This window comes from Hylaeus volcanicus, chromosome 6 (genome assembly GCF_026283585.1).
Source record: "Hylaeus volcanicus isolate JK05 chromosome 6, UHH_iyHylVolc1.0_haploid, whole genome shotgun sequence".
NCBI classification, from domain to species: Eukaryota; Metazoa; Arthropoda; class Insecta; order Hymenoptera; family Colletidae; genus Hylaeus; species Hylaeus volcanicus.
The window spans coordinates 13,195,655-13,210,449 of record NC_071981.1 but is presented as its reverse complement, the minus strand read 5'-3'; the positions used below and the strand labels follow the sequence as shown (position 1 = coordinate 13,210,449).

At 38.4% G+C, this 14,795-nt stretch overlaps 1 protein-coding gene across 15 annotated transcripts in view; it reads right to left on the bottom strand.

Annotated features, from left to right (window-relative positions):
* Window positions 1–94: 94 nt before the first annotated feature.
* The window catches only part of LOC128879107 (CUGBP Elav-like family member 2), a 547,103-nt gene continuing 532,402 nt past the window's right edge, over window positions 95–14,795 (bottom strand). For 13 of the 15 annotated variants that reach the window (XM_054127956.1, XM_054127964.1, XM_054127965.1 and 10 more), the window contains 2 exons: window positions 13,906–14,136; window positions 95–12,892 (listed from right to left, as the gene is read on the bottom strand). In XM_054127956.1, coding sequence (XP_053983931.1) covers window positions 12,765–12,892; window positions 13,906–14,136 — 359 coding nt within the window. In that variant the 3' untranslated portion in view covers window positions 95–12,764. The remainder of the gene's footprint in view (window positions 12,893–13,905; window positions 14,137–14,795) is intronic. The other 2 variants (XM_054127957.1, XM_054127958.1) reach the window with 2 other exon arrangements.

Genomic DNA, 14,795 nt, shown 5'->3' with positions numbered 1-14,795 from the left:
AGAGAGAGAGAGAGAGAGAGAGAGAGAGAGAGAGAGAGAGAGAGAGAAAACAAAAAAGAAAACAAATTCTACGAGAGAAAAAAACAGCAAAATAAAGTATTATAATCTGTTAACATTGCAAGGACGACATATATATAACCGACGGACGCGATGCTCGCACGGGCTATGTATCTCTAGCATTTAAAACAAAAAAAAAAAATATATATATATATATATATACTATTGGTAATGATAAATTACAACTGTGTCGATAGCAATGGTAGTTACGACACAATTACGAACGAACAGGATCACGTCACTTGTTTCGTTTCGATAAATTAGCGCATGCAATTCAAACGTTTGCGATCGCTCCGAGTATCGTTCGTTTACATGAGCACATGTAAGTTTTATTTGCTCGACCGGAAGCTTGCGAAGCGTGCAGGTAAAAAAATGAAAATGTCACCGGCGTATAAAAGTGTCTTATCGCGGGAATCGTGATTCGAAATCTGGAGGTAGAAGTAATCGATTTTTAAGTACATCGATACGAGGTGATTCGTGTCCGTTCGCCTGATTATTCGAGAGATTTGTGTGAAACGAAAATGAACAAAAAAAAAAAACAGAAAAAAAAACGATACAAAGTCTCCAATTTACCGCGACGAAAAATTAATAGCTTAACGTTACGACGTAATTGGTTGAATCGAATTATGCCCGTATCAACGAAAATTACATGATTAATCGTAATTACCATTCCTACAACGTGCGAATAATAATAATAATAATAATAATAATAATAATAATAATAATAGATACAAAAGTAATAATAATGATAATAATAAAATTTTACAATAACGATACCATCAAGAATCATAGCGACAATAATAATTACGTCATAATATAATATTCGCAATCTATCAACAGCGATAGCAATAAATCGTAATAATTATAATAAGGGTAACGATAATCATCGGTAAAGTGGGAGATAGCAATAATAATAATAATAATAATAATAATAATAATAATAATAATGGTTGTGATAATAATAGTAAACATAGCAGCACTAAACAACGATGTAAACGCACGTGCCAGAAAGAATGTGGTGAGAAAGATGACACGAACATAAAAGGTGATACATTAATCGTAATGTTACTTCTGACTAGGCTCCATTTGTATTTACGCGTAAGACTTAAGAACGTGTAACGCGTGCTTGATTCTAGCGCGGGTTAATCGTTATCGGCTGAACGTGTATGTGTGTACGTGTATGCGTGTAAGTGTGAGTGAGATAATTAGTCGTTAACGGTGCATAAGTACATCGATTTAATTAAAGAAGATGTCTTTGGTAATTTGCACGGGAGCACGAAACAACCACGTCTAATGTATTTACAGTAGTGGCTCGCTAAAAACAATCACTCCTCGTTATGTCATCTTTACAGTGTAAATAACTGTATGCTTGTCACTGTATACGGTTAACGTACGCGAATGTTCGAGGCATCGAATAGTTTTACAGGTCGATACCGTCTACTGATAGCTCACGTTATCCTTTGATAACTTTTTTCTTCCAAGTCGCGATTCTTGAAGGGGGAGCCCCGTTCAGGATAGCGTAAATGAGGAATTTTCTCACGAATCGTTTAAAAATAACGTAATTAGCGAACGTTCGTGACACTTGCGGTGTATTTGTGAAACAAATAATTTTGTTCAATATAAAATTGTAAGCGGATAAGCCACGTATGTGGGCATATTTGTAGACAGATTCTAGAGCTTTCAATTTTTGGCCTCGAATAAAGAAGCTAAAGATTTTCTGGTCTATCGTATAATTATATCGACGATGCATCTATAAATCGCGAGAAAAGTACAAAATTGAAAAAAAAAAGTAGACGTTGAAAGAAGAAACAGTGCTTTTGCCAAACAATTTTGTCATTATTTGCGTGAAAAAATTGTTTAGTTTAACTTTTGTTATCAAAGATTTAGGTACATCGACGATGGAATTATATAATAAACAAGAAGAACGCGTACAATTTTGTATTGAACAAAATGATTTGTTATCACCATGTATCCAATAAAAGATCCCGCGAGTTTCACGAAGATTCGCTGAATACATTGTTTTTTAAAAAATTCGTAAAGAAAAAGAATGCCTGACTTTCAGCGTAGCGAACCGAGCCTCCACCTTAATAAATTTAATTAATATTCCCCTAAACAAAGAACGCGGCTATCTGTACTTAAGATTACCGTTAATCTAAAATGAAATGTTTCATTCGAAGGCACTCGGTACAGAATCGTTGACGTAGAATTACGTAACACGTAACAATCTCGAAATTCACGATCCTCGGTGCTTTGTCTCTATCCGAAAAAAAAAGATCAACGAAAATATTTCTAACCACGATAACTGTGAAAAAGATCTGCGAGAAGCCCATAAAATTATCCGAACTTTCCCCTCGAACATTTTCGTTGATGCTTTCGATAAATAGACTTCGTTTCCAGCTGGCCACTCTGTACATTCGTAAAAGGTTGCCGTTCGCTGCCCCGTTCATTTGGTTTGACGCGTGCGTGTAAATTGTGTGTTATTGTCATCGAAAAGAATTTGTTTCATTCCAGCGATACGCTCGGGTACACGGATTTTGGCGGAATTTGATGAAACAGACTCTGTGCAAAGCAAACAACAGCTAGAAATCGAAATTTGAACGAATCTTTGATAACGAAGAGGGAAAGGAGAAAGGAGGGACGGCAAACGGGACGATTCGTAGAAATGGATTAAAAAGAGAGCCAGCCGTGGATTCTCCTGCACTGTTTCACTGATTCACCAGCCTGTTTTCATTTTGAACGTCGACAAGTCGCTTTGACTGTATCGTTAAGACAAATTTGTTCAGGAAACCCGGTCGTCCCTGCGATCGAACGTTGGACGCCATTTTTTAATTCCATTACCTAATAATTCGTGCTCCTCCCTCGCATTACTTTCCTTTATGCAGCTGTCGCACCAGAACATGATGTAAAACGAAAAATAATTTCGTTACATTTCCCAGAGAAATTTGTCTTGCTAATACGACTAAGCACCAGCGATGGACTCGAAGCTGATATATTACGTGTACGCGTGAGTTTTGTAGATTAGATGAAGCTGGAAAACGATACATCAGCGTTTACGAATGAAGTATTTTCGATGTTTGTACGACCGATCACGCTGCATCTGGACAAATGAATAACCGATCGTAGTTCTCGATACAACATCATTTTTACTTCGAAAATTTACAGATTTAATCTGTTTAATAAAGTAATACAGCTTGAAAATCTACAAATCTCACGAATACAATACGTTGGGTCTGTCGATTCCTTTTCAAGCTCGAAACAGATTATTCTTTTAACATTTGTGCATTGTTCTCTCCTTATCATTTATTTTAAAATCTTTTTCTTCCCAAAGGGAGAGCTGGCACTATCATCGAACAACGTTGCAGTGCGGATTTTATGCATTTATGTAGAGCACTACTATGAAAAACGTACAAAAAAATATACATAATGCATGTAGAATATATTCTATTAATTAATAGAATAATATTAATATCTCGTTTTGCACAAATGCATATACAGTCAGTCCCACAAGTACTCGTACCCTTTATTACCATTAAAGAAATTTGTTGGAATTAAACGACAGGTTTTATGTTCCAAATACATTTTTCATTTTAATTACATATACGTGTAAAGTTTATTTATATACATATTTATAATCAAACATCTACCTGGAGACATCGAACTCGTCACTTAATTTGGACAAATTTCTTTAATAGAGGGTCTTTATGGGATTGACCGTACTTCTTTATCGTGTGAAGCATGTATTTCTGGTATTGGCTTATATCATAAACACATAAAATCTGCGGTTGATTGTTAATTTCCGGAACAGAGAGTACCATTCTACAGACTGGTGACGACAGAGACGCATGCGATAATGCAGACTGGATTAATATTACTTTCAATCTATCAGCTATCCATTTCTGGACTCTCAGAATTCTTCGATTTCTTCTCACAGGAATCGTATACCTTTCTCGATCTAAGTTTATAACGAAATTAAGTACCTAAAAAATGACGACGATGAGTTAATCTTGCTTCAGTAACAATAATTGTAAGCGTCCGCAATTGTAAATTCGGAATCCTTAGCCGAGCGGTAAAAAAAAAAAAAGAAAAGAAAACGTTTCACAATACTGACAGACGATCCTGGCCGCTTCTGTTCTCTTTCTAAATAAAAATTTAGCGCTACCCGGACGAAAATAAAACGTTAGCAACGAATAACCTCCCCCCCCCCCTGAGATACATCCACATGTAATTCGTAAAATTGTTGTATTTGTCGGATATCGTAACAAAAACTTGTTATCAACTCAAGATTAATTCGCATAATCGAACATCCACGTGATCGCCATTCCGACGAGTAAATTGTCCCGTTCGATTTGTCCGATTCTTTTTCATTTTTCTTCTTTCTTTCTCATCGTGCCACTAAACGAAGCACTGGGTACCGTTTTCTTTTCGATGGGTACTACCATTCGTCCGGGTTCGAGCCCAACAGAGATCGGAAAAATACGAATTAACGATAATAAGCATTATTCTCGATACCTGCGATGAAAGAAAAAAAAAAAAATCAGAGAGAAAGAGAGAGAGAGAGAGAGAGAACGATCGCGTTACTGAGATGTCACCCGATGAAAAATAAAAAAGAAAACGCTTTAGTCTCGAAATTTTCCATCGTTAAGTTTCTTATGCCACGCTTATCATACACACTTTAAAAAGCGACCCTAGTCCAATCCTATGTACGGTACAACGTTATCACAAAGTCATTAAAAAATGCTACTTATGTATCGTTTCCCCCTACGCTTCTTTTGTTTTCCTTGTTCCAAGTTTCGTCTTTCTGTTTTTTTTCTTCTTTTGGTTCTGTATTTTTTTTTTTTCGTTTTTTTGGTAATCTTTACACCATTTAATTTACACGGTAAATCGAACTGACCATTCTTCGTCGCTTCGTTTGCGCGTCTCGCAATCTAGCGTATCTCCTCATTGTTCTATACTTTTTTTTCTTCCCTAGTATGTATTCGGTTAGCCGGCGCGTCAGCGCGCGTATCTACATATGAACAGGCGGTTCCGCGACACGCTGGCAGCGATACCCCGAAAAACTCGAATCGATCGAGCCGATTCTCGGTCGCTAAATTAATATATGCGCGGATAGGGTTCCCGTATGATACAAGGTACACCGTACCGTTTCACGGACACGGCATACTTTTGTCCGTGTAACGCGTTGAACGTCGCGCCGCGTCCCTGCGCGCATCGACGATGAACTTTTTATTTAGGGTACGTCGTCGTACGTGTCCTTGCGTACACGGTGGCTGAATATTTTTCGTCGAGGGACGTCGGTATTTCCGCAATCGAGAGCAACTTATAGACTGGGGTTGTTCATGCAAAGTAATATTTGTAGAAATACAGAAAAATAAACTTAAACGAAAGTACGGTTTACCTTCTAAACGACATAACATGTATATTGTTGTTGATATTTTATGGATGGATTTGTGAACGTTCTCATAGATTTAATTACCGTTTCAATTTGCTATAAATGCATAAACATCCGCAGGCTAAGTAATAAATGAAGTATATAATAATTCGGTAAGAAATTAATACAATCTATTAACAGGTTGGCTGCTAGACTAACACTCGTGAAGATTGAACGTTAGATAATCTATTTAATTAAGTTTGTTAACCTTGCCAAATTCACGAATCCTATGAATTCACGAATCCTTATTTCGGTTAAAGCTTCACCTTCGCATTGAATTCTTTTTAGTATCGTCATCCATTTTTGGGTTGTGACGACCAACGTGTTAAGTCTACATACGAGGGTTTTCTTTGTAGATATCACAGGTAACGTTTGCTTGGTATCTCTTTGAACCACCCTCCGAAGCATACCTACAGCTACTACCTGAATTTTTAAGTATTCTAGATTCTTGAACGAAAAATACATCAATTGTGTGCTGGTTTAAAACAACGAGTTGTATATTCAAGAACAGAACGTTATTATCGAATGACCACCGCGTTAACTGGATCAAAATCTCGCGGTAAATGTTGGGAGTAGAATCGTCGGGTATAATTATGCTGCAAATCGCCGGTCCGATCTGAATTTAAAAGTGTAGTAAGTACAGGATACAATAAAATTCGATTCGAGAAATAAAATCGTATCTTATTCAGATCGCGCGAAATTTGAATACGATTTCCGTAAAATTCTCTTTCCGCGATACCTTATCGTCCCGTTCAATGAATTTTATTTTCTACAGCCTCGAAGGTTCCAAACATTAAAAAATACAAGTACCGTTGTAGTTATACTTCGAAGCCATAATTTTTCAAACAACGACGTCGACGTCCAACCCTTTCTTTTAAATTTCGAGCGGAGACGAGCGCGACGCGACGTGGCCCGAACGAGAAGCTCCGGTACCGACGCGCGGAAAATCGGCGCGACGTTCAACGCGTTAACGGCTAATTAGTGATTGTACGTGAATATCTCTTACACTAAAGGTCCACGAAGGATTCGTTACGATCTAAAATTGATTCGTCCCCTATTCCGTTCGTTTCGATCCCTCGGTCCCGACGTCGAACGACATATTGCGGTCACGGTCCCGACGCAAACTATCGGCTCGTCCCGGTATCAGGTTTAGATCGCATTACTGGCGCAGGCGCGGTCTGTACACACACGCGCATATATACATATAAATATATATGGGTATGCATACGTTCGCATATGCTACGTAATATATACACACACATACAGATAAACAGAGAGTAAAGGTAGCGTCACAGTTCAGCCCCGAGGAACATAAAACATAGTGTGCTCGTACGTCGGGTTTCTGTCGCCGACTTCCGCTTAGCTACGTTTTTTTTTACATCCGACTCCCGAACGACGGATCGGTCGTTTCCGTTGGCTTCCCGATACCGCGAGATCGAGATGTCTTTTATCCCACGGCGATTCCTCTCGTTCCGTTTTCGTGCACCTCGATTAAATTTTGTTTCGCACCGGCTTGGTCCGGTTAGGCTGGCCGACGTTCATCGAGGGGGTATTCTTCTCTCTATCGCTTTATTACATAGCGGGCGGTTTACTGGGGGGTATAGGGCGGCGTTAAGCGCGCCGCGATCGACAATCGGTTGCCATGTCTACTCCCGTTTAAATGGAAGAAGACCAAGCAGTGGCGACCATGGAAACGGCTCGCGAAATAAAACGTAGAGGTAGCTCGTAGGTGGATGGACGCGGTCCGTGGAATTTCTGCTGGATGGACGTACGGGGAGAGGAGGGATGTTTATATGTATATATGTACATATACATATATAGGAGCAGAGGCGGGCAGCATCCACTTCTTGCAAAAAGGAGCGAGTGGGCGGGCAGTTGTGCACAGGCACCGACAGACACAGAATGACTGATCAAGAGGCTGACCAAGGAGTCGTGACTGATCGACTGATCGACTGATCGACTGATCGACTGACCGATCGATCGAACGATTGACCGATTGGACTGACTGAGACTGACATGGCACGGCGACTCCGATCGAGAACACGGTCACAACGTCACAGGCCACCTGCTGGCACACAAACAAACACACGGACAGGTTAGTCACCACCACACACCAGATATGTAGGATTCCCCGGGCAAACGTGCGCGGTGACGGTTCCTTAGAACAGTAATCGTTTTCACCGAACCTGCGAATTATTCGCGAGGCAGCTCAACGTTCATCGCCTCGCCTCGTCTCGAACCTTTGTTTCCTCCCCTTTGGCAATTTCGTAGCTAGTTTCTCTAAGTAAGTGTTACGGTTACATCCCTCCGAGCAAAACCGATAATGCATACTCAAACGGACAGAAAAAACGACGAGGAATGAATTTACGAATCGAAACGCGAACGATTCGTTTTTAACAACGACACTCGCAGGATCTCGAACGTAACGTCACCGTGCAACGCGTGCGCAGGTAGATTGCCGATCCGTCGTTTTCTAACAGAAGCAACCGAGGATCCAGCTCTCGAATTTTTTCTTTCCTCTACAGGAAAACACAGCCTTCGTTCTCGAAATATACGATCGATTCTTGATCCTCGTTGCTTCGTTTCCCGCCCATCGCGATTCATCGATGCCGTACCGCGTTCGAATAAAGTTTCACCGTTTCGCGCGTTCCGCGTGGGAAGAATCGATGAATCGCTTCCGGGCGTCGATCGTTACCGACGATCGGCGACATCCCAGTGAAAAAAAAAAAAAAGAAAAAGAAAAAAAAGAACACGGCAATGTTAGTACTAACAACTAATAAAGCGTCATAGCGTAATTAACCATCAAACTTCGAGATATTACTGTCACGATAGAACGTTCCAAGTTCTGTGCCCTGTACAACAAACGAGGTACTAACTCGCGTGATTGCGTAATAAAAGTAGTGGCGTAATCATAATAAATTAGCGAGGTAGATGTCGTTGTGGTTTTCCATTGCTACCGTTTGGTAGGACAATGCGCGATACCGAACGGTGATTATGTTACAAACGTATATAAATATATGTATATGTATATATGTATATTACAAACGTGTATAATCGTACGTGTGCACGAGTATATGTACGTATTAACAATAACAAGAGAAGAGTGAAGCGAATCTTGGAAAGTTTTGGTTAACGTAACGACTTACGTTGCGTGAAAAAAAAAAAAACTCAAAGCGAAACTACTTTTACTCTCCTGAAGGAGAGCTACGGTAAAAAAGAAAAAAAAAAGAAAAAGAAAAAGAAAAAAATGTTAGTGAAACTTCACGTACGTAATTCCACTTTGTGCACAAAAGTTAGCACAGAAAGCTTGATTGGCAGCCGTTGCAACGAAATGAAGTTTGATTACACCACTGGCGCGAAAGGGGGGTCGGAAGGGGCGGTATAGGGCTAAGGGCAGGCTTGCGTCTTCTTGAATCGAAGGACGAGCGTTGGCAAGCGTGCGTATACTGGTGGTCCTTGTTTGAATGATTCTCGAAATCTGTATTAAACGCGCCCCCTGAATATCTCGTAAATATGAACAAAAGAATTTTTGCAATTTTTCAATCGGTCACTTTCTTTTCTGTAACTTTGGTAAAAATTGACGAAATCATTCGAAACTTGGCAGAGTTATTACTTGTAACGATAGAAACGAGCCTTAATAATTTCAAATTTTTATCTGAATTATTTCGTTGGTATATGAGACCAGTAAATATGAAGCTATTTATTCTACTTAAAATATACTTGTAATATTATTTTATGGAAGAAGAGTTTTGATGTACTAAATTTTTGAATGACTTGAAATAGAATGTTTGTTTATGGAACTTTTGTAGAAAATTACGAATAGGTTCCTATTTAAAATAATATTACAAAAATATAAGCTTCATGTTCATTGGGCTGATATACAAAGAAACATTTAAGATAAAAATTTGAAAATTTTTAGGCTTGTTCCTATTATTACAAGTAATAACACTGACAAATTTCGAATCGTTTGATCAATTTTTACCAGAGTTATAAAAGAATGTAATCGATTGAACAAATTCCCATGTATTTTCCATTAAAAACTTTCGAAGGTTTGGTGCACGTGTTGATGTTAAAATTGAGAGTTCAAATTTTGCAGGAATTATTTTGTTACGTATTTGCAAGGAATTCAGGGGGTGATGACTTCAAAAATCATTAAAACAAAGACCACTCTAGTGTACTGATCTCATTGTGATGCAGCGCGATCGAGTACAGACGTACACCGAGTAACTTTGATATTTCTAAACTTTACAATTTCTTACTTTAATGTCGCTTTTCAACTTTATCTATGATGAAAATTGAAGTAGGTGAGCTGTAAAGGGTGGGCCAAGTAAGTGTGACAGGTCATAATTTAAATCAGAGCATTTAAAAAGAAATATTGTCAGAGGGAAAAGATGAATGATTCGAAGAGTATTCTATTTGTAGGACCATATTTTTTTTCGTAAGTGTAATCGATAGTTGCATAATTTATTTTTAATGAAAATTCAAATCGTTTTATATGGATTGAAACCTTTCGTCGTTTTATGTGAAAAATTACAGTAGGATCGTAAAAAAAAATGATTATATTACGAGATAATTTAAACAATTGTCTATAACGAACAAGATGCTGTGGATGCAACAAGATGATAACGGTTTCTTTGAACTTTGAGCATTTAAAAACATGAGTAATTATTAATGAATAATTATAATTCTAGTCACCTGTACCTTAATTACTTTATGCTTGGTCACAGAAAAAGTTAGAAACGACGAAGTAAAAAATTGCGAGGTGTCCGAACGATAAAGTTACTCACTGCACGTATTACGCCGAAGCCCTCTATCGAAGGCTGTCATCGACTTTTTGCACTTGAAAGACGAAAAAAAATGATCCACCTGGTATGCTGTACATGAAAAAAATACATAGGATCGGTCGCCGCTTATATTTTTAAACGCAGTAATAAATTTCTACACTTTTATGGAAGTTTTCATATAGACTTTCATTGTCTTGAAATGTTTTCTCTTGGTTACCATTATTCTTCCTTTGCATTAGCAAATATTACATTATATTACAAGTATCATAATATATTATAAATATTATAATATATTATATACACTCTGCTATATTATATAGCTAGTAAAATGTTATTTAGACCAATGATAAAGTTTGTAGAAATTTATTTATCATTCCACTTGGAAATATAAGGTGATGTCTTGTTTTCGTGACAATAGATATCCGATCATTGACGTTTCACCTACTGAATCACAAAACGAAAAGTTTCTGCATCTTCTTGAATAATTTGAAAAAGTTTGACACTTCACGTATACACTCCGTGTATTATTTATTACGTTCATTAACCCTTTGCACTCCAAAGTCTAACTGTGCATGCAGTTGAAGGAGTCCTACTATCAATAATGAAACAAATATAATATTCCCATTAAACTATGTTAATTTAGATGTACTAATGCTTGGTTAATAAAAATCTAAAGTTCGAAATAAATCGAGTAAAAGATTTAAAAGTGTTGCAAATATGACAGTAATATTTCCACTGAACCATCTTAATTCATGAATATTTATGTTTGGTTAATAAAAATATAAAGTTTGAAATAATCCAGCAAATTGCCAAGATTTTTTTCGTTCTGTCAACGACGTATGGTCTAATTTCGTAGAGTGCAAAAGGTTGAGAAGTGTTGGACGTATGGCAGCAATTGCTCGTAATAACTCTTACGTATTTTCTTCGTGTACAGAATCAGTGGCGACATTACTCGGAAATAGTTTCCCGCAAAGAAAATAAATACACGTTTTAAAATATCCTTAACGATCTACGTATGTTAATTGAACACATATATATATTGCAACGTTTTCACTAGTGCTTAGTCAAATGTAACGTTGGAAAGCATTAGAACAACTTCTTTTTGTCGTAACTTCGTTGAAAAAGGGAACTGAAGTGCCTCGAGTCACCACTGCGTTCAGAAAGAGCAGAACGTTTATTTTAGAGTAAACGTGATCGCGGCTGAGATTTCGTTTCTCGAAGTGCAAACGAGATACGGCGAAAAGACAGGTAGCGGAGCCCCTTATTTCACGTGTACACGTGATTCATGTGAATCAGGCGAAGGGATTTCCATAATTGTAATTACGGATAAGCACAGCTCTAGGTACAAATACAGAAATTTCAACATCTTCGTAACTTCTTAAACGCTAATTAGGAATTTCATGGAAACTTATTAAATGTGTTTTCTAAAAAAAAGAAAAAAAAAATATATGAATTTATTGGATGACTTCGGCGAAGGAGCATAGTCCAGCCGAATTAAATATAAAAACAGATCTTAAAACTTCTTGAAATTAATACGATTTTTTCAATTTGCAAAGATGCGACCAAATTTCAAAAATACCAGATGCCGAGCATTTTATTGTTACGTTAAACATACGCAGAAGTCGCGAAAATGTTGAAATTGATGCGTTCTAGTTTAAAATACATTTGTCATAAATATTCAAAAAAAGGTTGTAAAGATGTAAAAATTCGTACGGTACCTATTTGTATCCAGAACCGCGAGTATCTGAGATATCCTTCGCTCGATCGCGATCACGTGAATTCGCGTGACACCTGTGCTTCGCGATATTTACGCGAATTCGGTTGCATAAACTAATCTTCGCGTACTTAGATTCACGCAAAAAAATCGAAGGCTCTTAGATAGTCTTCTTTCTAGGTAAAAAAAAAAAAATACCAGAATTTATGGACGGACTAACAAGTAGAAGAAAAAAAAGAAACGTCAGCTCGAAAAAAGAGATACGCGTGTATATCTCGCGAGACGAAAAAAAAAAGGAAGAGAAAAAAAAAGAACGTTGAGAGGACGGTAACTTTTCATTCTTCGGAAAAAAGTCTGACGACGTAAGTCTTCATGATTATCACAGCCTCGTTTCGAAGGATAATGTGGTTTTTTTTTTTTGGTTTGTTTGTTTTTCTTTTTGGTCAAATGAAACTTCTAACGCGAGTATCGGCGCCACTTCGAAGCGCGGAAGGGGTAAACGCGTCGCTCGCGAATATATATCCGTTTTTTCGACCTCCACCGAAAATACTGTTTGACTAGAGATGTCTCTTTTTAGGAACCAATGCCTTCGAAATGCCCTCGTCGAATGAAACGATCTATCAAACCAGACCCGCGGAACATCTCGACCGATGATCGATGCCGCGACTTTTATCGAATGCGTGAACATGGCTTTTGATTAAGGACACCAGGGTCGTCGAATCCGAGCCGTGGTATCCGAGAAGTCCTTGGGTATCTACCTACGAACGGTGGTCGACGCCGGCTAATAGGGTTTCGATGCATCCTTGGATCGTTTCAGTTGGACCTTCAGCCGTTTCATGCCTATCTGGAAACCGTTCATCGCCTGGATCGCCGCTTGCGCGCTCGCTGCGTTGTCGTACGACACAAAGCCTGGAAATAATTGCCGATATCAGCCCTCGATAGACTTTATCGGTCGTGCGCACTCTGAACGGGCGTGTAGAGTTAAGGGAATAGGTACCAGGAAGCCCCGAAAAAAAGGTGCGTGCTTGTGAATATTTTGGGGGCAAACGGAATATTTTCTGGTCATAAATTTTACGGTGTTTGAAAGAATGTTTCTTGGTGCACTTGTAACTTTTGCATTTGAAAATATGTATCAAATTAAATAAAAGTATGGGTGGCAAAAGGAACACCGTTAAAGTCTGAATATTGCTCAATTAAGGGGGAGAGCACATTAGGAGGTCAAATGTTAACAAACAAGGTGCAAGCTTGTGAATATTTTAGGGGGCAAACGGAATATTTTCTGGTAATAAATTTTACACTAAAAAAATGTATCTTGGTGCACTCGTCGTAACTTTTGTGTTTGAAAATATGTATCAAATTAAATAAAAGTATGGGTGGCAAAAGGAACACCCTTACAGTCTGAAGATTGCTCAATTAAGGGGGAGAGCACATTAGGAGGCCAAATATTAAGTGTTCTTCGTCACGTTTTGTTTTTATATTTAGTTATCTAGCTATTGAAAATTGTTTGAATATTATTATTTAGTTGAGGAATCGAATAACTGGCTTGATAACTAAACAAAACGTCTTCGACTTGTAGAAGTTTTTCAATGAAAAATCGAAGGACCCTTATTAGTTATCGAAACAGTTGTTCAATCAAAACGTCTTCGACTTGTAGAAGTTTCTCCATGAAAAATCGAAGATCTCTTATTACTTTTCGGTCCTCTTAATAAATAAAATCTTTCGCTTTTGTTATCGCTTTAAACAAAATTCTTGAAGAATTCTTGAAGAATTCTGAAAATTCGAGTGAATAAAGTGGCGTAACCCCTTAAGGGGAGTATGCATGTGTCAACCTGCTCTACAGTGACCTAACCCGTCCATACGTGGCCTCCTAACGTGGTTTCCCAGCCTTAAAGATGCATGGTACGTATGCATGAGGGTCTTACCGAAGCATTTGCTCAGTTGCGTTTGTTTATCGATGAAGACCTTGGCAGAGATGACGTTCCCGAATGGCACAAACGTTGAAACGAGATCGGTATCGCTGAACTCCTGCGGTAGATGGTAGATAAACAGGTTGCAACCCTCGGGACCTTCTATCTGCTTATCGGTGGTGGCGAATTTCGCCTTTTGGGCCGCTGCTGCGGCCGCAGCTGCCGCTGCCGTAAACGCCGGGAACCCTGGAATAGCGACACGCGTCACTGCGAATTCTTTATTTCTTCCTCGAGGATAGCTACACCGTTCCTTCTTCGTCGCATTCTACGAGTATTCGCGTTCGAGAGCTCGATCGTGATTACCGAGAATTCGTCTATCGTGCATCCGGTTCGAATGCGCGGAGGTCATTGTTTCTTGGACTGTTGAAGGCACGAGGTAAGGCGACAGTGAAAATTAATTAATAGTGCTCCTAACCCTTTACGGACGCCTTTCTCGCAAATGAATACATTTTATTTCGATAAAGTTGTGCTGAAAATAGTCCTGTGTGAATAACATTGAACCGTTGGAACTCCGGAAACGTAGCTAGTAACTTGATTTACGGGACATTTAGTCCTTTAAAGGGTGAAGGGTTGCCTCGTCGAAAAAGGGCACTTCTTCACTAATTTTTTTCTACTATTGGTTTATATATTTAATAATCAGTGTTCCCCTAGTCGATCTTCTAAGTTTTCAATGTTTATCTCTGAAACTAAACGTCCTATGAATAAACTGTAAATATAAAAAAAGTTTCGTTTCTTCATTCTCGATAACGTGATATTTTTTAAAATTCGGTTGTTCGACTGTTGTTTCTGTTTCTTTTCAGACAACAGCAACAGGATCAGACCATTACGAGATCTCGGGGAAAAAG